This window comes from Blennius ocellaris, assembly GCF_963422515.1.
Source record: "Blennius ocellaris genome assembly, chromosome: 16".
Classification (NCBI taxonomy): domain Eukaryota; kingdom Metazoa; phylum Chordata; class Actinopteri; order Blenniiformes; family Blenniidae; genus Blennius; species Blennius ocellaris.
In genome coordinates this window covers 19,398,468-19,421,294 of record NC_137665.1, presented here as the reverse complement: position 1 = coordinate 19,421,294, position 22,827 = coordinate 19,398,468, and the positions used below count along the sequence as shown (strand labels likewise).

Sequence of the window (22,827 nt, the reverse complement as noted above, 5' to 3'; positions counted from 1 at the left end):
AAAAACAAAAAAACAAAACAAAAACAAAACAATTTCTGTGGATTTACTTTAATTTCCGTTACTTTTTAAAAAAAAGTTTGTATCGTCGTCCTCCAGAATCCCCTCAGTGGTGGATGATCAGCAGGGTGGAGCAGGGTGGAGCAGTGGGAGGTTCTCGACTCACAACAGGTGAGGGAATTGGTCCAATCTGATCCACGAGATCTGTGTCAAGTCCCATCCAGACCAAGATGACTGGATCGGGTATCGTTTTTTTTTTTGTTTTTTTATTGGAACCCGTCCAATGCGATCCATAAGCCCAAACTATCTCATAAATCTTCAACTTCACTTTGAACAACATGCCGTAACACAGACTAGCGGTTGCCATTGTTGCCATGCGGTTGATCTGTGACGATGAGGTGAATGATCTCACCTGACAGAACTGCAGAAACATGAATTCATGGACCCAGAACTATTCGTGATGAATTAATCCAACACACAAAAAAAAACCTCACACAAGAGAAACTCAACCTGAAAACAGCTGGATGGAAAATCTAAACTAAAAGAAGAGCAGGGAAATTCATCCAGACACCTTTCTGCTGGAATAAAGTGAAACTGAGTGACCAGTGTCGTCCCTTTATATCGCTGATTAATTCATATGATCTAATCCCACCAAGTCTCACTAACAGGTCAGGAATGTATAAATTAATATGATCTAATCTCACTAACAGGTCAGGAATGTTGCTTTTAGCTGCTGGATGTGTTTTAATTCTTAATTTTGTCAGAGAATCTGGAAACTGCTCTGCAGGATTTCTCCGTGTGTGATTGGTCAGACGCTGCAAGCCCCGCCCCTTTCATGTGCGCGCGCCCACGTCGTCGTGTGTCGAACCTGAGAGTTAATTTAAAAGTTGCGTCTTCCTACATTGTTCTAGTGGGGATGCTGTTATTTTATCTTAATTCATGAAATTATTCATTGGAGCTTTGCAATGTCATCGAGATGTAATGTGACTTTTCTGTTTATACACCGGAAGTATTTCATTTCATTTAAATATTTGCACTTCTATTTCATTTCAAACAATTGAATGTTGCAGCTGGTCTGTTGTGTTTACCAATGTTGTTAAAAGCTGTGTGAGCTTTAAGTTTTAATAAAGCCAAAGCAGTTACACAGAACTTCAGTTGTGGTCACACATTTTCCTTCTTTCTTTAGGGACCAGAATAGTTGTTGTTCAGTGAACGTGATGTTTATAAGACGTCAATATCAATATCAGTTTCCCCCACAGTCCAAAAATGATGCACCGGGGGTCCCTGAGCAAGACCCTTTGCCCCCACCGGGTCCCCCTGAGCGCTGTACCGAGTGGCTGCCTCCCGATGGGTCAATTCGCTGACGACATTCCCCCACGAGGATTAACAGAGTACGACATTTCTTCTTCTGCGCACCCCTGATTGCGCTCAGTTAGTGGATTGTGTCGATTCCGAGCGCCCCTGAACGCGCCCGGAAATGAACGCCGTCGATTCCGAGCCGCACCTGAACGCAGCAGCGCCCAACTTGGCCCCACCCCTTTTGCTGCATCCATGAAGCGGTTACAAACATGGCGGATTTCCTGCCGTCCCGTTCCGTTTTATCTGTTTGTTTCCCAAACTGTCTGCTCACGAGCGGCGAGGCCGAGCAGCTGAGGAAGTCGAAGGAGATCGATGAGTGCATCAACCGGGACAAGACGTACGTGAAGCGGCTGGTGAAGATCCTGCTGCTCGGAGCGGGGGAGAGCGGAAAGTCGACTTTCCTGAAGCAGATGCGGATTATTCACGGGGAAGACTTCGACCAGAAGGCCAGAGAAGAGTTCCGAGCCACGATCTTTAGTAACGTTATTAAAGGTGAGTTTGTGAGGGTTTGACGGGTTGGGGGTGGGGGGTGGGGGGGGGGGGGGGGGGGGGGAGGGTCTAGTTCAGCCCGAGGATGGGAGGCGAGGAGCCCGGGGAGCTGCAGCCAGAGAGTCTGGCTCGGCTGGTGAAGAAACGCCCATGTTGCTCATGTGAGTGAGGGTCACAACTAACTGTGGGGCCACGGCGCTCTGCTTTATATACATCTATGATCGGCTGGAGTCCAGTCACACTGGACGTTGTCCTCACTGAGGTCATCATCCACCTGTACTCCATCACTGAGGTCATCGTCCACCTGTACTCCATCACTGAGGTCATCATCCACCTGTACTCCATCACTGAGGTCATCATCCACCTCAACTCCATCACTGAGGTCATCATCCACCTGTATTCCATCACTGAGGTCATCATCCACCTGTACTCCATCACTGAGGTCATCGTCCACCTGTACTCCATCACTGGGGTCATCGTCCACCTGTACTCCATCACTGGGGTCATCATCCACCTGTACTCCATCACTGGGGTCATCATCCACCTCAACTCCATCACTGAGGTCATCATCCACCTCAACTCCATCACTGGGGTCATCATCCACCTGAACTCCATCACTGAGGTCATCATCCACCTGAACTCCATCACGGAGATTCTCCACCACCTGAACTCCATCACTGAGGTCATCATCCACCTGAACTCCATCACTGAGGTCATCATCCACCTGAACTCCATCACTGAGGTCATCATCCACCTGAACTCCATCACGGAGATTCTCCACCACCTGAACTCCATCACTTAGGTCATCATCCACCTGAACTCCATCACTGAGGTCATCATCCACCTGAACTCCATCACTGAGGTCATCATCCACCTGTACTCCATCACTGGGGTCATCATCCACCTGAACTCCATCACTGAGGTCATCGTCCACCTGTACTCCATCACTGAGGTCATCATCCACCTGTACTCCATCACTGAGGTCATCGTCCACCTGTACTCCATCACTGAGGTCATCATCCACCTGTACTCCATCACTGAGGTCATCATCCACCTGTACTCCATCACTTAGGTCATCATCCACCTGAACTCCATCACTGAGGTCATCATCCACCTGAACTCCATCACTGAGGTCATCATCCACCTGTACTCCATCACTGGGGTCATCATCCACCTGAACTCCATCACTGAGGTCATCATCCACCTGAACTCCATCACTGGGGTCATCATCCACCTGTACTCCATCACTGGGGTCATCATCCACCTGAACTCCATCACTGGGGTCATCATCCACCTGAACTCCATCACTAGGGTCATCATCCACCTGTACTCCATCACTGAGGTCATCGTCCACCTGTACTCCATCACTGAGATTCTCCACCACCTGAACTCCATCACTGAGGTTATCATCCACCTGAACTCCATCACTGAGATTCTCATCCACCTGAACTCCATCGCTGAGGTCATCGTCCACCTGAACTCCATCACTGGGGTCATCATCCACCTCAACTCCATCACTGAGGTCATCGTCCACCTGTACTCCATCACTGAGGTCATCATCCACCTGAACTCCATCACTGAGGTCATCGTCCACCTGAACTCCATCACTGAGGTCATCATCCACCTGTACTCCATCACTGAGGTCATCGTCCACCTGTACTCCATCACTGAGGTCATCATCCACCTGTACTCCATCACTGAGGTCATCGTCCACCTGTACTCCATCACTGAGGTCATCATCCACCTGTACTCCATCACTGAGGTCATCGTCCACCTGAACTTCATCACTGGGGTCATCATCCACCTGTACTCCATCACTGAGGTCATCATCCACCTGTACTCCATCACTGGGGTCATCATCCACCTCAACTCCATCACTGAGGTCATCATCCACCTGAACTCCATCACTGAGATTCTCCACCACCTGAACTCCATCACTGAGGTCATCGTCCACCTGAACTCCATCACTGAGGTCATCGTCCACCTGAACTCCATCACTGAGGTCATCGTCCACCTGAACTCCATCACTGAGATTCTCCACCACCTCAACTCCATCACTGGGGTCATCATCCACCTGAACTCCATCACTGAGATTCTCATCCACCTGAACTCCATCACTGAGATGATCCTCCACCATTAGTGTGGGAACATGACGGTGTTCCCTGTCAGAGCAGGTGAAGGTTCCTGTTCCTTCCTGCAGCCAGCTGGGTTCAACCTGACACCTGCAGAGGCTCAGTGGGGGGTGGGGGGTGGGGGTGGGCCCTGGAGACCTGGAGACCTGGAGCCATGCCTCCTCTCACCTGAAGCCCTCCAGGTGCATCACGACTGAGCGTTTTATGAAGTTAGGAGTCACACGTCCATGAGAAATTAAGTATCATTCATTCAATCGCCTGCAATTTTTTAACTTTTCATGCAGTCGTCCTATCCTGCTGGATTTTAATCAAACATGCTATCAGAATTGAGATATATATATATATATATATATAAGTAAAGTCCATTAGCATTAAGAATACATTTATTTTTAGCATTAACAATACAACAGCAAGTAAAACGTGGTCTATGACAGGTGAGTAAATAAACATATTGCACATGTTAAAAACTAGGACTGGGGAGTAAACAAGTATTTTTAAAACGACTATTGGGCGATTATTTAAAGGAATAGAGGATTATTCTAATGGATGTTGCCGCGGCTCCGTTAGTCGACGTTCATTGGTGAACTAACGTTGGTGTAGTGAATCATGATGCTAAGCTAGCAAACGTCGGTCTAATAATGTGTTTCACTGGGAAACGACCACAGCGTGGTTGAGCTAACGCTAATCATGACTTGTCAAACGTAACGTTGAACAGATACGTCCAATGTTACTACAATCTGCTAGCTACCGTAGCTAGCAGCGCTACACTGTTGGGGTGCTTGTGGCTACATAGCGGTGTTCTGCTAGCTGTAAGTTAGCCACCATTACCATTCATGCCAGAATTGTATGCTATTTCTAGCTAATGTTAGCTAAACACAGCTGTTTAGCCACGAGCTACTAAGAGTAACCAAACACAAACACGGCTAGCTAGCACCACCGCGGTGCGCGGAGCTCAAGCTCACGTTGCAGAATTGAAAGTAAATGAATTTAGCAAACGTTGGCGGTAGTAACGTAACTGACGCCTGTTCTCCAGCGTCACGAGGAACAACGGGACGCCTCCGCTTCAAACGCTAGCTCCCACGTGGAAGTTGAGCTGGTGTGCTATGCTAGCTCCGTCGTACAAAGACTGCAAATAGCTGTACCTTGACGCTCATGGCGGCTTTGATGTCTCCCCACACCTTTGATGTGGGGCGGCGGGTTGCTGCTGAGCCTGAGAGCTGGTTGGAGACCAGTTAGTCCTCCATGCTGGTTTGTTCTGGTCACTCAGTGGGCGTGGCCAGTGGGCGTGGCAACGCGTTGTCCGTGATCCTCCTGCATGGAGTCCAGTTTGACAGATGCCGCTCTTTTGCCGAGCCTGTTGAGTCTCTTCCTGTCCCTGCTCTTCTGCCTCTTCTTCTGTTTCGCATGAGTAACTGGGGGAAAGCCTGGTTGTGTCAGTTTGAATAACTTGATTATTCGTCAAAGTAACAACGTGGCAGAAGCGTCACATTTGGAAGTGTGAGGGTGAATGTGTGTGTCCACACCAGACATGTGAATCTCCATCACTGACAGTGATTCAATATGAATCTCGCTTCTCTACCAGCGATACGAAACATTAGCGATTCATTGAATCCCCTGGTGACACGATAGTCTTGTTCCCTATTTGAGTTTGATTACATGGCGATTCAATTCAACATGACGTAAAGAACCGATACCAACAAGGTAAACGGAAAACAAGAAGCTGCAGGTCCGTGTGGTACTGGAGGAGGAGGATTGATTCTTTATTCAACCCTCATGAGCAGCACGTTGAACAAAAAGGTCCCATTTTGCTTCTAGTCCAGCAGAACTGTGCTTCACTTTCTGCTTCTTCTTTTGGTTCCTCTTAAAAAGCACAAGACAAAAAAAAAACTGTTCTTTTCACAGCAGCAGTATTTGGAACCAGATTCAACATGTGGAAGTAGTTTTATCACACTGTCACAACGTAAACAGTCAGACAACAACAACAACAACAACAATCACTATGAAGGAGGAACTTAACGTGACTTTCAATAAAGCAACGTCCACATTCCTCCTGCCAGACTGACTCTACACTAAGACCTCTAATGTAAATAATACCAAGAATAACAATGATGGTCGCTCTTTCACAACTGTTATTTTACTGTTATTTGTCAGAAGCAGCTGCTGTAAACAGACCGACTCTCACTGACTCGTACTCAATGTAAATAACAACAAACACATACAAATAAACAGATCTGACTGTAAATGATCTCACTGCTAAAACCTTCCTTGGTGGTTTATTTCATGTGGGGTTTTTATTTCAGGAAGACTAGTTGACTAGTTTAGATTAGTTCACAATAATATAGTGATATATGTGCTGAACACTCCTCCAGGTTCAGCAGCATGACATTCCTCACAAAGCTTGTCAACTTTACCAAAGTTCTTCTCAACGCCTGATTTTAAGTGTTTCGGTGCGTCAGAGATCAGATCAACCAGCTTCCTGCTGCTCTGGTGGAGCTCCAGGCTGCCGGGCTGGCCTGTGGGAGAAGTGATGGTGCGTTCAAGTCCCATCGGAAAACACAGGACACAATCAAATAGAAAAAATTACAACGCGCAAAACAAATTTTCGGAGATTCCCGATCCGTGAATGACGTCGGCTTTACTGTTGCAGGAACGACTCCACGAAGGTGTTTCCCTGCAGCTGCTCTGCTGGCTGGCTGCAAACTGTGGACTGGATTTCCTGAAGGGAGGCGAGGCTCAATGAGCCGCGGAGCAACGATTCAGGAAATCCATTCCACATTTTGTAGCCAGCCAACAGGCTAACGTAGTAGCACCGTGCCATCCAACTGTTCATGACAGCATGTCGCTGTTTGCATATATTTTCCGCTCAAAACACCATAAAGCAAAGCTGTTAAATGTTTTAATATCTGTTAAATGTAATTAACTGCTGCTGGGTTAAGGTGAGAAAAAGTTGTTTGTTTTTTTTAGTAGAACTGGCTCACATGACAGCAGATCACTTGTCATTAAATTCTCCCCCACATCTCTCTATCTTGCCGATTCCAGACGGAGGTGCAGACAAACACTCTGTTCTTGCTGACTCGCCGTCTTTGGAATTATCGATCAGTTTCTTTTTTTTTTTCCCCCGTTCCTCCGATTCTTAGACACGCTAAAAGGCCGTAAGAGGAGACGGATGCCGCTTGTGTTTTCATGGCGGCGGCACTAAAAGCACGTGACACGCCGGAGCTGACAAACCTTTGACAGTGACCGCCGTGCACAGGGACATGTTTTCAAAAAGACTGTATAGTTTACGTGACATGCCTCAAGTTGGTGGCGGTTTGTTTTTTTGTAAGGCAACCACAGCAGGATGTAAGGCGGCCGGCTCGCGATTATTTGGGGCATTATTGAACTTTACACGATTGTGTCTCTGAATTTGGAACAGCATTTATTGAACATGCTTTAAAAAAAAAAGACTTCTTTTCTTGTAGTTGTAAAAAAATAAACTGTTGTACTGTACTCTATCTTTTAAAAACAAGAAATAAATAAGATACAATACGAGATAGATATACGTCGATGGATAAGTCCAGCGTAAATACTTCCATATATTGGTCCAAAATAAAATGTTGGAATCGGAGGCAAGGGACTCCAAACTTTTACTTTTTATTTATCCTCCATTCCAACACACTTCTCACAAACACTTTTCTTTTCTCTCATTTTTTTCCCCTCTCATCTCTCCAACGGAGCGCCACACACGGTGGAACGACAAAACTACTTCCTCTCTACAAAATGAAGTTCCCCACCGCCCGACAGTAACTGGGTGAATTATGGCCTGAACTGATGGCCACAGTGGAGGGAACTTTATTTTGTAGAGAGGCGGGGTTTCTGGTCGGTAGTGTCTCTCTCTGTCTCTTTCTCTCTCTCTCTCTCTCTCTCTCTGTCTCCGTCTCTGTCTCTGTCTCTCTCTCTCTCTCTCCACCTCTCTATCTCTACACCTCTCTCTCCACCTCTCTCTCCACCTCTCTCTCTCTCTCTACACCTCTCTCCACCTCTCTCTCCACCTCTCTCTCTCTACATCTCTCTCTACACCTCTCTCTCTCTACACCTCTCTTTACCTCTCTCTCTTGCTCTCTCTCTACACCTCTCTCTCTCTACACCTCTCTCCTCACCTCTCTCTACCTCTCTCTCTCTACACCTCTCTACACCTCTCTCTTCACCTCTCTTTACCTCTCTCTCTACCTCTCTCTCTTCCTCTCTCTCTCTCTTCACCTCTCTTTACCTCTCTCTCTTTCTCTCTCTCTACACCTCTCTCTCTCTACACCTCTCTCCTCACCTCTCTCTACCTCTCTCTCTCTACACCTCTCTACACCTCTCTCTTCACCTCTCTTTACCTCTCTCTCTACCTCTCTCTCTTCCTCTCTCTCTCTCTACACCTCTCTCTCTCTCTCTCTCTACACCTCTCTCTCTACCTCTCTCTACCTCCCCAACCCGAACCAGGGTCTGTTCCTTGCCCTCCACCCAAACCAATGTTTTTATCCTCCATCTATCTCTCTGTCTATCCAATCCCTTCCTCTTTTCTATCCTCTCTTCCCCTGCCTCTTTACCCCTCTCTCTTTCTCACTCTTTCTCCCTCTACCCCTCTTGCTACCTCTCTCTCTCTCTACCTCTTTCTCTCTCTCTCTCTCTACCTCTCTCTTTCTCTCTCTACCCGGACCAGGGTGTTTCTTGCCGATTACCCGAATCAAGGTTTGTATCTCCAAACCCAATCTATGTCTCTGTCTTTCCTCTCCTCTCCTCTCCTCTCCTCTCCTCTCCTCTCCTCTCCTCTCCTCTCCTCTCCCTGTTAGAGGGACTTTTTCTTCCCACAGTCACAATAAACCTGCTGCTCATGTGGATCCGTTGGGTTTTTCTGTTTTCTCTGTTAAAAGCACCGAGGAATGGCTGTGTTGTAGTTGGTGCTGTATAAATAAAGTGGAATTGAATTTGTTTAACTTACAATTCATTTTACTTTCACTTGAACGGTTTCTTTGTATATTCTTCATGACAGTTGCACATCAAGGTGTGGGCAGATTCCTCCTCCTAATAAAGAAAGACGACACATTCGTCCAAATAATTCCTCTTATCTGGGCGACGGCAGGTTGGATGACTAACAAAAACAATTACTGTTGGCAAAACGATGTGAAATAAGTTTTACGTTCTCATTTCAGGCCAGCGGAAACACCTGAGCTCCATCGCTCGCAAACCCTCGCCTTTCTTTTTACACGGTGACATATTTTCATCCAAGGCTGTGTCTTTCGAGCTGCTTCTACGTTTTAGAGTAGAAAACATCAGGAGGCTTTAATGTCCCAAGCTTGTGCTTGTGGCTCTTGTGTTGTGTGATCAGGTGGTTTTGATCGAGGCGGGTTAGTTTTACCCGACTGGTGTTCGTGTTGCCGCAATAGTGAAATGGTAAACCTTGGCTGAAAGCGGGAACGTCCAGCCTCGACATGGAGCGACTTGCTTTCTAACCCAGTGTTTTTCAAACACTGGTGTTTCCGCGAGATCTAGTCAGGTGAGCCGTGGGAAATGATCCAATTTCAGTGTGTTGCAGAGTAATCATGTATAAATACTCTTCACCACTAGAGGGCAGCACAGAACTTTGCCGGTGAAATGTAAAGTGACAGACGTCAGTGTGGTTAATCTCCACCTCCTGCTACCATCTTGTATCAAAGTACTGTGTCAGTGACAGTGATGGAGAAGTTTTAGAAAAGGAAGAATGTGAACCAGGATCTCAGCTCTTCATCCATCAGGTCCAGGTTTCACACTGAGGGAGTCACAATTAAAAAAAAAGAAATTGGGAAATACTTTTTTTCTGTATTTATTTGATTCCTGTTGATAAAGCTTTGATGAGAAAGACTTTATATTGTTAATACAGAGTTTAAAATGTTAACATTTTCGGGTGGTGGTGGTGTGCCTCCAGATTTTTTTCCAAAGACAAAAGTGTGCCTCGGCTCAAAAAAAGGTTGAAAAACACTGGTGTAACCAACAGAAATACGTCGATTGATTCATGGCGGCACATTTATTTCTTTATCAAAGAGAAACGTGCACGTTGGCGATCGAACGGTTGCCGCGGCACATCGGAAGGCGTCTCTTTGAACGTGGTGTCGACCTCCCAACACAACACCGGTGTCTCTCTCTCTCTCCTCCAGGCATCCGCGTGTTGGTGGACGCCCGGGAGAAGCTGCACATCCCGTGGGGCCGCCCGTCCAACCAGCGGCACGGGGACACCATGATGGCGTTCGACACCCGCTCCGCCATGGCCCACGGCCACGGCATGGTGGAGGCCAAAGTGTTCCGCCACTACCTGCCGTCCATCCGGGAGCTGTGGGCCGACCGGGGCATCCAGAACGCCTACGACCGGCGTCGGGAGTTTCAGCTGGTGAGTGGCGGGCCGGCTCGGCGCAGCACTTGGTTCTCAGAGTGCTGCTCCCTGGAGGTTCCTCTGGTTTTCTACAAGCAGGACGGAGGCAGAGCCTTCAGCTCTCAGGTTCCTCTTGTGTGGAACCACATCTCAGTTTCACTTAGTCTGAAACTCTCTGCTTCTAATGTTAGGATGAGACTTTTCTATTTACTGAAGCTGACAGTGAGGGCTGCTTCAAAACACCCCCCTCTCTCTACCTCTACCTCTCTCTCTCTCTCTACCTCTACCCCCTCTCTCTACCTCTCTCTACCTCTCTCTCTCCCTCTCTCTATCTCTCTCTCTCTACCTCTACCCCCTCTCTCTACCTCTACCTCTCTCTCTCTCTCTACCTCTCTCTCTCTCTCCCTCTCTCTCCCTCTCTCTCTCTCTCTCTCTACCTCTCTCTCTACCTCTCTACCTCTCTCTACCTCTCTCTCTCCCTCTCTCTCTCTCTACACCCCTCTCTCTCTACACCTCTCTCTACCTCTCTCTCTCTCTCCCTCTCTCTACCTCTCTCTCTCTCTCTCTCTCTACCTCTCTCTCTACCTCTCTACCTCTCTCTACCTCTCTCTCTCCCTCTCTCTCTCTCTACACCCCTCTCTCTCTACACCTCTCTCTACCTCTACCTCTACACCTCTCTCTACCTCTACCTCTCTCTCTCTACCTCTCTCTCTACACCCCTCTTTCTCTCTACCTCTCTCTCTCTCTACCTCTCTCTACCTCTACACCTCTCTCTACCTCTACCTCTCTCTCTCTCTCTCTCTCTCTCTCTCTACCTCTCTCTCTCTACCTCCCCAACCCGAACCAGGGCCTGTTACTTGACCTCCATCTATCTCTCTGTCTATCCAATCTCTTCCTCTCTCCTATCCTCTCTTCCCCCGCCTCTCTACTGCTCTCTCTAGCTCTCTCTCTTCCCCTCTCTCTCTCTTTCTCACTCTTTCTCCCGCTACCCCTCTTTCTACCTCTCTACCTCTTTCTTTCTCTCTCTACCTCTTTCTTTCTCTCTCTACCGCTTTACCTCTACCTCTCTCTACCCCTCTCTCTCTCTCTACCCGGACCAGGGTGTTTCTTGCCGATTACCCGACTCAAGTGGCGACACGTCAGTCCCCCGACCGATCTGAAGCGACCTTCTCTGGAGCGCCGACGTCGATGCGAACCTTCTCGTAACCCTTTCGTATTTAATCGCGCCAACATAGGTTTGGAGTGTAACGGTGCTCAGCTCTTACAAACGTGGCAGGCTTCCTGTTCAGATTGGATCGTAGAAGTGAAAGATCATGAAGGAAAACAGAATACTGGGGTACAGCGGCGTCACGCCGGCGTCTCACGGCTGTAGGTGTGGGTCCTCCAGTTGAACGTGGAAATGTGTGACTGTTGTGTGGAGCGGCGGGGTTGTTCTGAGGTTGACTTCACGTCCTCTGCTCATTCTCTCAGGGGGAGTCGGTCAAGTATTTCCTGGACAATTTGGAAAGGCTCGGACAGTCGGTAAGTTCCGCCCACCCACCCGGCAGATCAGCCAGCTTGATGGGGGGGGGGGAGAAATACACAGAGAGAGAGAGAGAGAAGTGAAACTTGCCCCCTGATATTGTTTCGGAACGTTCCTCAAAGTGTCGCCGTGACGCGCTGGGGGGACGTCACAACTCTGTGCTTTTACAAACTCAAAGCGTCATTTTCCTGAGAAGAAATGCTTCTTTGAAAAAAATCAATAATGTGACGAGTGAAACTGAATGATTAAATTAGGACAGACATTTTGATGACTGAATTTGTTGGAGGTGAATTAAACTCGTGAAATATGCTTCAAAATGCATTAGTGTGGCGACAGGAGCAGATTATATATATATTATTATATTTACAGACTTGGCAGACGGGCCTCATTAACTCACCAGCCATGTTAGTAGTATACGTGAGCTCTTTACTGCGTATGGATTTCAACAGGCTCTATTTACTTGGAAACTCACTCAATACAGATCGAAAAGATCATACAACCCCCCCCCCCTCATAACTGACTATATACCCAGAAATCAGAGCCAGAACCTTGATGATGCACTAAAAATGATCAATTTGAATGAAATTTTATCACCAAGTGTCAAAACAAGTAGTGAATCGTTTGTCACTAAGCGAAGAGAAGCGATAACGTCTTTCTCCAGGAGGGGGAGCCCTAAATCCAAGAAGGGAAGCCTACCCAGGCTGGACCAAATTTGTAGAAACGTATTAAAAATAAGGGACTTAATGTTAAAAATAAAAACTTAAAAACGAGCTCGTCCACTGACCGGGAAAAATGTCCGTAGTAAAGTCACGCCGACCATCAGGAAAGCCAAAGCAATCTTCTTTTACGTCATAGGAAGCACGAAAGGGAACCGAGGAAAACAACTTGGCACATTTTAAATAAACTCCTCGGTAAAGGTTTGACGTCTGAGACGGGACCTCCTGAAAGAGAATTCAAAGGTGAATTGATCCGTTCTTAAGTCAGGCTGTGAAACACACAGATTTAAAGGCGTATTCAGTTTAAGCTTTAGGTTGTTAATTTCACCGTTTTCTCTCGTACATCAATAGAGGCGACAAAGGATCATTCAAGTCTTTCCAGCTTAGTTGGGAACACGTTGTTTTAAAATGGCACCGTTTAGGACTTTTCAGTAGATTAATCATCGCGTTGAGCTTGGAAATCCTTTAGGTTTCAACCAGTACCTTTCAGGTTTTCACCAGCCACCAAACACGGATTTCTCTTTGATCAGGGTGGAGAAAGAGGTGTAGGAGATGGAGCAGCCACTGCGTGGAAACCTTATTTTGTCTTTTGTGGAGCAGAGCAGTATCCTGATTAATGTGTGTTCTCAAAACTATGAGAAGATGAGAGTGTTGGTTATTTTTACTCAGGAGAAGACGGTCCATTGATCAGATAATAAAACTATCTAATGACTTCTGGGGCTTCAGGGAAATATTCACACTGCTTTCCTTTTCCAGATCTTATCTTACATGATTATTCCAAAATAGATTCATTTTTCCGCCTCGAAACTTGACACACATGATCCACAATAACGATGAAAAAAAGACAAATTAAGCTCTGGTTCCTCCTGTTTCCCCCCCGATCATCCTTGAAACTGGAAATGAGTTCAATTAAAAGTTAAATAACTCAAAGTTGGCTAAATAATGTAAAACTGTGAGTGACGGTGAAAAGTAGGTGGACAGTGAAGAAGCTGAAGTTGTTTACCAGTTGGAAACGGTGATAGAAAGTCAACTGTCCTGTGTTATCGCTCTTAATTTTGTATAACTACAACGTCAGCAGTTTTGTGAATGTTGAAAGTTGAACTTCTCTCAGAGGGTACCGTGATCAGGGGGGAATCGGTTGCGCACCGGCCGAGAGCCAAGGACTTTAATTTGAAGTCGTCACAAAGCCGTGACTGGAAACTCTCCGTGAGCCAGCGGGGGAAACGGGCGTGTCCTCTAAAACTGTGACTCCGCCTCCGTGCAGGAGTACCTCCCCAGCCAGCAGGACATCCTCCTGGCCAGAAAGCCCACCAAGGGCATCCACGAGTACGACTTCAAGATCAAGAATGTGCCTTTCAAAATGGTGGACGTGGGCGGCCAGCGCTCGGAGAGGCGGCGCTGGTTCGAGTGCTTCGACTCGGTCACTTCCATCCTCTTCCTCGTCTCCTCCTCGGAATACGACCAGGTGAGTCACCCGAAGGCCACCGACCCAATCGTCCCGGTAGGGGGGGGGGGGGGTGTGAACGACCCTTGTTCGCGACGAACGAGCTCGCAAAACGGTTTTACTAAAGTTTTCTGTCTCCATGTATGCAGATGATGGTGTAGTAAATACCAGCAAGCGTTCAACTTTGTTAGAATTGTAAAGAGTGAGCCGACACTCTGAATCTGCCTGTGGGCGGGTCAGAGGGAGGGGCTACCCAGACTGGGGTCGGCTTAAAACTTTGGTGACCCCGAGTGTGACACGCCGTCGTCATCATCATCATCATCCGTATATGTTCGTTTACCGCACACGCAAGAAACCATACATTCAGAACTTTTGCGGGAAATTTAAAAGTAGCAACTTACCGCTAAGTAGCTAGCGCCGGCGCGTTCGGGTTGAGTGTGTCGTCACTTCCTGCAGCCTGATCACACCGAAAACAACGCATAATCGTATTTCCGCAACGATATAAACGTTGAAATCGTCTGGAGCCAAAATCGTAATCGCCATTAAAATTCCATTAATTGTATCAACGACTACATAGTTATACAGCAGCTGTGACTTGAGGTTTTGCCGAGGGGGAGCGGGGAGTCTCCGCTGACGGTGGATCACAAGTTTGACTTTTTTTGGGCGGACTTTCGTGTCGTTGTTGGCCGTCGTTACCACCACCCTCAAGACGGCGTCCCAACCTCTGAAAACACACGAAAGCCACTCCAAGCAAGTGCTCGCTTCAGTTTTCTATTCTATTCTAATGTTTCATGATGTGATATTCTTTTTTCCTCACTCGGTAGAAAGTCCACTTCTATGCACACTGATTACTTCTACACTTGATGAATGAAGTGCACACTTTAAGGATGGGGGTCATTTGCAGTGTTTTGAGGTTAAGGGTAATTTTTCCAAAACCTCTTCAGGCCCCTCAACTATGACCAGTCTGACGCTCCTCGCGTCTTCCGGTCAGGTCACTTTCGTGGACCAGTCGTCCGGATCCCGTCCGACCGCGGTGACGTTGTGCTGTGACGCCGTTGCAGGTGCTGATGGAGGACCGGCAAACCAACCGCCTCAGCGAGTCGCTCAACATCTTCGAGACCATCGTCAACAACCGCGTGTTCAGCAACGTCTCCATCATCCTCTTCCTCAACAAGACGGACCTGCTCGGGGAGAAGGTGAAGCAGGTGTCCATCAAGGACTACTTCCCCGAGTTCTCCGGCGAGCCCACCGGCATGGCCGACGTCCAGCGCTTCCTGGTGGAGTGCTTCCGCAAGAAGCGGCGCGAGCAGCAGCAGAAGCCGCTGTACCACCACTTCACCACGGCCATCAACACCGAGAACATCCGGCTGGTGTTTCGCGACGTCAAGGACACCATCCTGCACGACAACCTCAAGCAGCTCATGCTCCAGTAAGAGGAAGGGGGGGTGGGGGTGGGGGAGGGGGCAGTGGAGGGGGAGGGGGAGGGGGCTCCGCGTACGCAGGTGGAAAGTGCCTTCCTTTTTTCCTACCACCATTCCGTGAGGGGAGTGGTCTGTGTCCTGGCTCGTGTCCTTCCCCCCCTCCACCTCCTCCCCCCCGCTCCTCGTTGTCGGAACTTTTTGACTGTTCATTGAAGCCACCACTACTACCGCCATTCCCCACTCCACCCCCCCCCCCCCCCCCCGCCCTCCACCTTTAGTGAGCTTGTTCACTGTGACTTACAACGGCTAATGGTCGGCTGAGAGCGCCCACCTCCACTTCAATTCCAACAACCACTGTCAGTGACCTCTACCCCCCCCACCTCCTCCACCCTCTGCCCCAGCACCTTCTATTGTGCATACTTCCTGTGTGTTTGGACCTCTCTCTCTCTCTCTCTCGCTCTCTCTCTCTCACACTCACACACCGTGCCCGGGAGGCAGCAACTCGTCTGTCGTCCTCCAGCAGAAATATTGCCCTTTTTGGTATTGACCTGGCGCCTTGTGATGACATCACAAGGCGGTATTCCGACACACACACACAGGAATTCCTCATCTGAACTCCTCTTAATTTTTTGTTTTCTAATCATCTTGATCCTTTTTCTAAATATATGAACACGCCTATGCATTTCCTTGTAACTTAAGATTAATGGGGGGGGGGGCTTCCACTGTGGATGTATGACTGTTACAGTTATTTAATGTTTTGGGGGAGGGGGAGGGGGAGTGGGGGGGAGGGGGGCGCACAACTGTGTAGACCACACCCGCTAACGTGCTAGCGCAGGGTTCCACGTCGTTCTTCTCAGGGCTCATCGTGAACCACTGCTCTGTGATGTGGCGTAAACTCCTCACACCCCCCCCCTCCCCCCTCCCCCCACCCTGAGTCGTGGTGTGTACCTGTGTGTGCAGAGAAGACTGGCCATCTTCAACCTGGACTGGACCCGAACCATCAGCCGTTCCCGTCTGGCAACACGTGGACTCGGAACTTGATCACACGCCTTCGGCCTTCGGCTTTTACACTTGATTGTAATAAAGCAGTTTTGTTGCCTTAACTGATCACACCTGCCAAAAAAAAAAAAAAAAAGCCAAAATTTGATGCTTCCTAATTCTGGGAACTTGACGTAAGTTGCCTGAATCCTTTTGAAAACAGGACTGCTATTAAACAGTGTTAGCAACAGAGCTGCCGTTGGCTTAATAAAGGACGCCTCTTCTCTGTTCGGGGACTATTTGGAATGCTGTCACAGATTATTTTTTTTTTTTCACTTTTTTTTTCGGGAGTTCACAAATTTAATATTTATCCATTGAGACGACTGATGCTGTTCCCCTGCATGCCTTCACACCCGCCTGATTTTTGAGCTCGTGATGCGAGCAGGCCCAGTGAGCTCTGCGCTGACTGGAAGCGTCTCGTGTGGAGGTTTTCTGTAAACCGCAGACGCAAGGAATCCTCGTATCTCCGCCAAATCTGCATTTCGGGGCCACGTTTTGAGCACCAGTCGAACTGACATTAACTGTTCCTGATCAAACCGAATTGACCCACAGGCACCTTTTTGCTTTCTCGTTGGGCTCAGTTTGTTGGGTCACAGTGCATTTCAAGGCAAGACCACAGACTCTTGGTTACTTATCAGAAAATAATGTGATTTTTTTTTTTTTTTTTTTTTACCTCGATGTAACCAACCATGAGGGTTTACCTCAGTGTAGGCCGAGAAAATTTCCTCATCTTCCTGTCAATAATTAAAATGCCATCCCACAAATGCCATCCTACAGTTTGCAGAAACCTAATGACTGATTTAGGAATGTTTGACTGAATTTCTGGGTAGGCTGCTTGCCCACTTCTTCGTCAACCAGCGTTCAATCAACTCACTGGTTGCCCATTTCCTGAGAGGTACCCGTCGTCCAGCTCTGTTAAGTTCAGGGCAAAATCCCGCCTGTTTCTCAGCAGAACGTCTCTGCCGGCCACTCTCGTTGTATAAAGTTTGAGTCCCGGTCATGTTGGACCCCTTAACGCTCTTTCTAACCTCTCGTGTATCCTGGAGCACCGCGTTGACCTCGTACTAACAGCCAGCGTCGTCCTCGGCAGTCTCTCCCTTTTATCTTGCAAATTGTTTCATCTTCTGGCTTTTTTTTTTAATAGTTTCACGAGGCCTCGTTCCTGAGCTCCCCATTGAGGTATTGATCCTTCATCCCTCCTCTGCATTTTAACTCGAACCTGTAAGACCACAGTTAATCCCGCAGACACCTGCTGATCTCCATGGCTTCCATACACTTCTTGGTGGCCATTGGCAGCCGTTTCTTCACTGCACTTTGATGTACTTTGATGTACTGTTTCCTCAGTATCGGACCAGAGTAGTTTAATGTCCTCTCAAATTGTTCACAGGTTTCCAGCCTAATCATTGATCATGAATTTATACTGGATTGTACTGCTTCTCTAAATGCCCGCATTGCCAATCTTGTAACTTGTACAAGAAAAACAAGATTAAGACCTTTTCTAAAATGTAAAACAGACCTTGGATACTACTCAGTGGTATGACCTCAGGGTTTTTCCTCTGTAAGTGGCAGTGGGTGTGTCCTCCTGTGTTTGGTTTCATGGTAATGTTGCACCAGATCAGAGGTGTAGAACTGGTCCAACGGGAGAAATCCAAGTGTTTGGCAAAGCTTCAACTCCAGAGTGTTGTTGGAGCGGAGGCCCTGGACGAGACTCTTGGTTTGACTCCGGACCGGACAAGGTCCCGTCAGACCCAGCTGAAGAACCGATGAGGCGTTGTCACAGAGACACAAGCTCATGCTTCAGCGGTGATGGACCACAGGTCTCTCTGAGGTTATTCATGACCTTCATTCAGCTTTCACTCTTTTCCAGTAGCTTCAGATCTCAATTGTCCTGATGGGGTGAGACGGTTCTAGCATAAGTACAAAAGGGGTCCAACCCTAACCCTCCTAGCCTGCAGTATGTCTGATCAAGAAGATTTTCCTAGTGCAATGTGTTCACGTTGAAAGGTGTGAGGAAATCGGGTGTCCTGCAGGAGCTCACATGATGTGACCTTTTGAGCCGTTGGCCGCCTTACCCAGAGAGAACGTGGAGACGACGTCCCGTTTCTCTAGCGTAGACACTCTGCACTTCACGACAGCAGGAGGTTTCCCGTTCAGTGTCAGGAGACACCACAATCCAACCCGAGACAGGCCTCACTAATCCGGAGACCTCTAGAGAAGTTGATCCTTCTCTGTGAAAGCAGTGAGTCGTTGGCGGTGGTCGGAGGGGCCGATGGCGCAGATGAGCAGCCTCTCCTCCGTCAGTCTGCCGTGGCTACAGACGTAGTTTACCTCCATCCAGTATGGAGTGAATGAATAATGTAATGTAAAGCGTCTTTGAGTGTCAAGAAAAGTGTTTTATAAAACCCAACGCAGAACCCCCCCCTGATGGACTGTCCGTTTGTAACGGATACTTTCTGATGTGCAATCTGTCCAGATGTTTCCATTCTCGCGTGTTCTCGTCATTTGATGGATTCCAAAGCCTGAGGCCAAACTCGTTTGCATTCCTGTTGAACTTGCTTGATTCCCACTGAAGCAAGTATTGGTTCCTAAAGTCTGAAGCTGCCATCAGACCTCTTTTATTCCTGCAGAACTGCTCCTGATGAGGTGCACCAAAAGTATGTTCGTAGACGGTCTCTTTCAGATCTGGTCGGTTTGAATCCAGTGATGAAGATCCTGAGAAGTCCGAGACGCTCAGCAGGTGTCCAGCAGAGTTGACATTTGTGTTTTTACAGGAAGGCTGAATCTTGGAGCAATTTTATTTCGTAAACGTGTGGCACCTGCCATGACCCGACACGAAGGCCTCGAAGTGTCCATCCTATGGTCCATGTTTGGTATGGACATGTACAGGATCTAATGTGGCCTATAGTCCTACTGGACTTGTCCAGGATTTGTCCGTTACTGTGTAGCTGCTTCTGATTTCGAAGCAGCTGGTTTGATTGCCTTGACCTTACATTCTTTGGCTTTGCACAAGGTTTGCAAACTGTGGTCACCCGAGACCAGCGTCACTTTAACTTGGTCCCAACTATGCAAAAAGCTACGAGGACGACTAGTGACTAATATGATTCAGGAAAATGGGATGAATCAAAAAAATTAATAAAAAATCGCTCTAAGAAATTTCTTCAGAAAGCAGCATCAGGTTTGTTAAAATGTCCAGTTTGTCTTTTTTTTTTTTTTGGTTTCAAGTGATTTTAAATGACATTGAATTTTGTACAAAAAGCAAAGCGTGAGCATGTTTAAAACAAACACGAATCTAAACACAACATGTAGTTGAATATAGACCATAAAAAGTACATTTAACTCAGGTGTGTGGTTACACCAGCATAGATTTTCAAACGTTTTGCATCGCCACAGGTAAATATGACTGTATTTGCGTGGGTCTTTATAACCATACATATATTGACTTTTACGCTGGACTTTTTTTTTTTTTTTTTTTTTCGTGTTTTTGTTGTTAAGTAATCAGTGTTGCGCTTTCAGTAGTTCTCCGGAGTTCCTGGTGACACCTTAGGACATGTTCAGGCACATGGAGAGAAGATGAGACTGTGCGCCTGAATACCACATTTATTTATGGTGTAAAACTATAAATGTGTCCTAGAAGGTACAATATTTCTCAGGTGTTCAAGGTTACACTAGTTATTCATTTTTTTGGACAAGTCTGGCAGTGCTAGCACTGCTAGCCTTGCTGCCCCTGTCTGCACACCACTGATAGCAACTAAGTTTGGCGTTACGAGCCAGCAGGGGGCGCTCCGCTACGAGACGCTCCACTATTTTCTAACCCACAGAACGTCTTTTTAACGAAGCGATTACTTTTGGTTCATCAGTAACTACTAAACAAACTGCATACTGCTTTTAACGGCTTCACGTGAAAGAGAACTTTAATCGGTGTGTTTACACAGGTTGCCATGGGAACGGCTGTCGAGCTGCGTTCCGTCGTTCCACACCTCCATTCCTCCTGATGCTTGAAGCATTTTTACAACGTGTGAGTTTTGACTGTGTTTGCTAACACACGACATGCTGTAGATTTGAACTGACCCGATGCTGCTTTTATGACCCGAAATAGAGATTTTTTTTTTTTTAATGAGCACGTTTGGGGCTCGGCTTGTTTTGCCGAGCTGTTTTGTGTCGCCTCACTGACCGACGACTCGTCTCCTCGTACGCTGTGTCTTATAAAAACCCGAATACGCCAGTGAACGGCCAAACACTGTGACTCCAGTGCCTCTTCACTCCAGCTCCGCCGCGACGCGAGCAATCGGCTGCGTCGTTCAACGTGTTTGCTATTTTTTTTCCACGCAGACGAGCTTCTAATGTACAGACTAACTTATACTGTCTTAACCATCTGCTCTCCTCAATAAACCCAGACGTTTTGTAACCTGCTGCCTCTCTGCTGTTTCTGTGCTCGCAATCCCGTCACACCCTCACCACCGGTCGGTCCGATCTGACAACCACGTCGTACGTTCCGCCCGAACAAACGACTTGAGATGCCTACGCAGTGTTGACATACTAATGCCATCCTCATTTTTTGAGGGGAAACATGAGTATTTCCCAGTGTGTCAAACTGAGAAGGTCGCACGTTAACTGTGACGGCGCCGTCATTGCCACCGAGAGAGGTTTTACAGACGTCTCCTTTTATCTCGTCTCGTCGTTACGAGACCCTTTGTTTGCGCGACGCGACACTTTGATGTCCTCTGGGGGTGTCCGTCGACGATGACGGCAGTGCTTGGAATCCCGGCAGCCACGTCTTTTCATCTCAGAACTTGTGGCTCGGTTGGTAGAGTGGCGGATCGTCGGTCTGATTCCCATCTACACACGTGGAAGTGTACTTAAGTAAGACGCCGCACCTCAGCTACCAGTGAACTCTTTGTTCGTGCGGTGGCGAAGCGCTATTAAAGTGAAATATAGTGTAATGTTCTCTGCACACGTGTGAGTGGTTTCACTACACACACAAAACAAAAATAAGCAACATTGCCCCCTACGTAGTGTCAATGCGTCTGCCGCTGTTGCGTGAATGCAACACTTTTCGTAAATGACTCGAGTGTTGTCACTTTGAATGTTGTCATGTCAATGGGGCCACAATACAATGCAATTGTAAAAATACAAAAAATGCATCCAGTGAATGCAATGGTCAATGACAAACTGACACCGGCACAGGTTATTATTTGGATAATAATCTAATTAAGGGTTCAACCTGAGAAATTCAGATTTGACGACTTATTGAGTTCATGCCTGCAACTTATCATTGTGGTTATTTAAAAAGAAACAACAACGTCTGCCTCGTTGCAAAAATATGATGGAATATATCACATGTGAGATTTGCAGGTAGAGGAGAAGTTGTGATCAGGAGCTTCAGGTCCAGACGTTCCTCAGTCGCCCTGTTTGATCCAGGTTGCAGAGCGTCTGTTCTCCTCCTCCAGCAGGACTCTTCAGCTGATTCAATGTTCTCATGAGACACCATTATCAGAATTACACTAAAAGTCTGTGGACAGTCTAGAAGGGCACACACACACACACACACACACACACACACACACACACACACACACACACACACACACACACACACACACACACACACACACACACACACACACACACACACACACACACACACACACACACACACACACACACACACACACACACACACACACACACACACACACACAAAGAAAGAGAGACGCAGAGTTGTAGTTGTGTACAGATTTTATTTGAGAAAATACAGAAAGTCGTTCAGTCTCATCCCTCCTCATTCATGAGACAATTCAAAGTAAAAAACAAAACTGAAAAAAGTATCAAATAATTGAGATTAAATAAAAGAGGAGTCCTCAATCCTGGATGCATCCATCTATCCATCTAGCCATCCTTCCATCCATAATTAAAGTGTAAACAGTGTGTGCTGCGTTGGATTTGGGGTTTTCTACATCGCCTCCACAGGATCATGACAACATGAAGTTCAAGAGATCAGGTGAGGCTGAGGCTCAGTGCAGTGCCGTTCTCATTAGCCGCGGTTCCACCACTGTTTTCACGCGCTCTAACTTTAAAGTTGTGGATGGTACGGAAAGAAACCACGACCACCGGGTACGATTTTCCCCTACCTCTCCACTGAGGCACGGAGCACGGTGGAACGGGGCAGCCGTCTGCTGATTGGTCGTGACGATCGTCACTCTAGTCTTACCCGCAATATTTAATTATGTCATCGGCCGTAACCCTCCGACGTAGAACGACTTGACGGCCGCCGGCCGCTTCCGTGTTTCAGAGTCCGTCTCAGAGTTCTTCACAACCCCGCCTATATTTTTACCGTACTTC

The 22,827-nt window shown here is 47.5% G+C and overlaps 1 protein-coding gene across 1 annotated transcript; it reads left to right on the top strand.

Moving 5' to 3' along the window:
- Positions 1-1,562: 1,562 nt before the first annotated feature.
- Positions 1,563-15,462, top strand: gna13b (guanine nucleotide binding protein (G protein), alpha 13b; the record flags this gene model as incomplete). The annotated part of the gene is made up of 5 exons (XM_080511145.1): positions 1,563-1,848; positions 10,136-10,365; positions 11,818-11,868; positions 13,850-14,050; positions 15,091-15,462. The coding sequence occupies exons 1-5, from the start codon at positions 1,566-1,568 to the stop codon at positions 15,460-15,462; spliced, it is 1,137 nt and encodes a 378-aa protein (XP_080367271.1). The 5' UTR covers positions 1,563-1,565.
- Between the last annotated feature and the right edge of the window lie 7,365 nt (positions 15,463-22,827).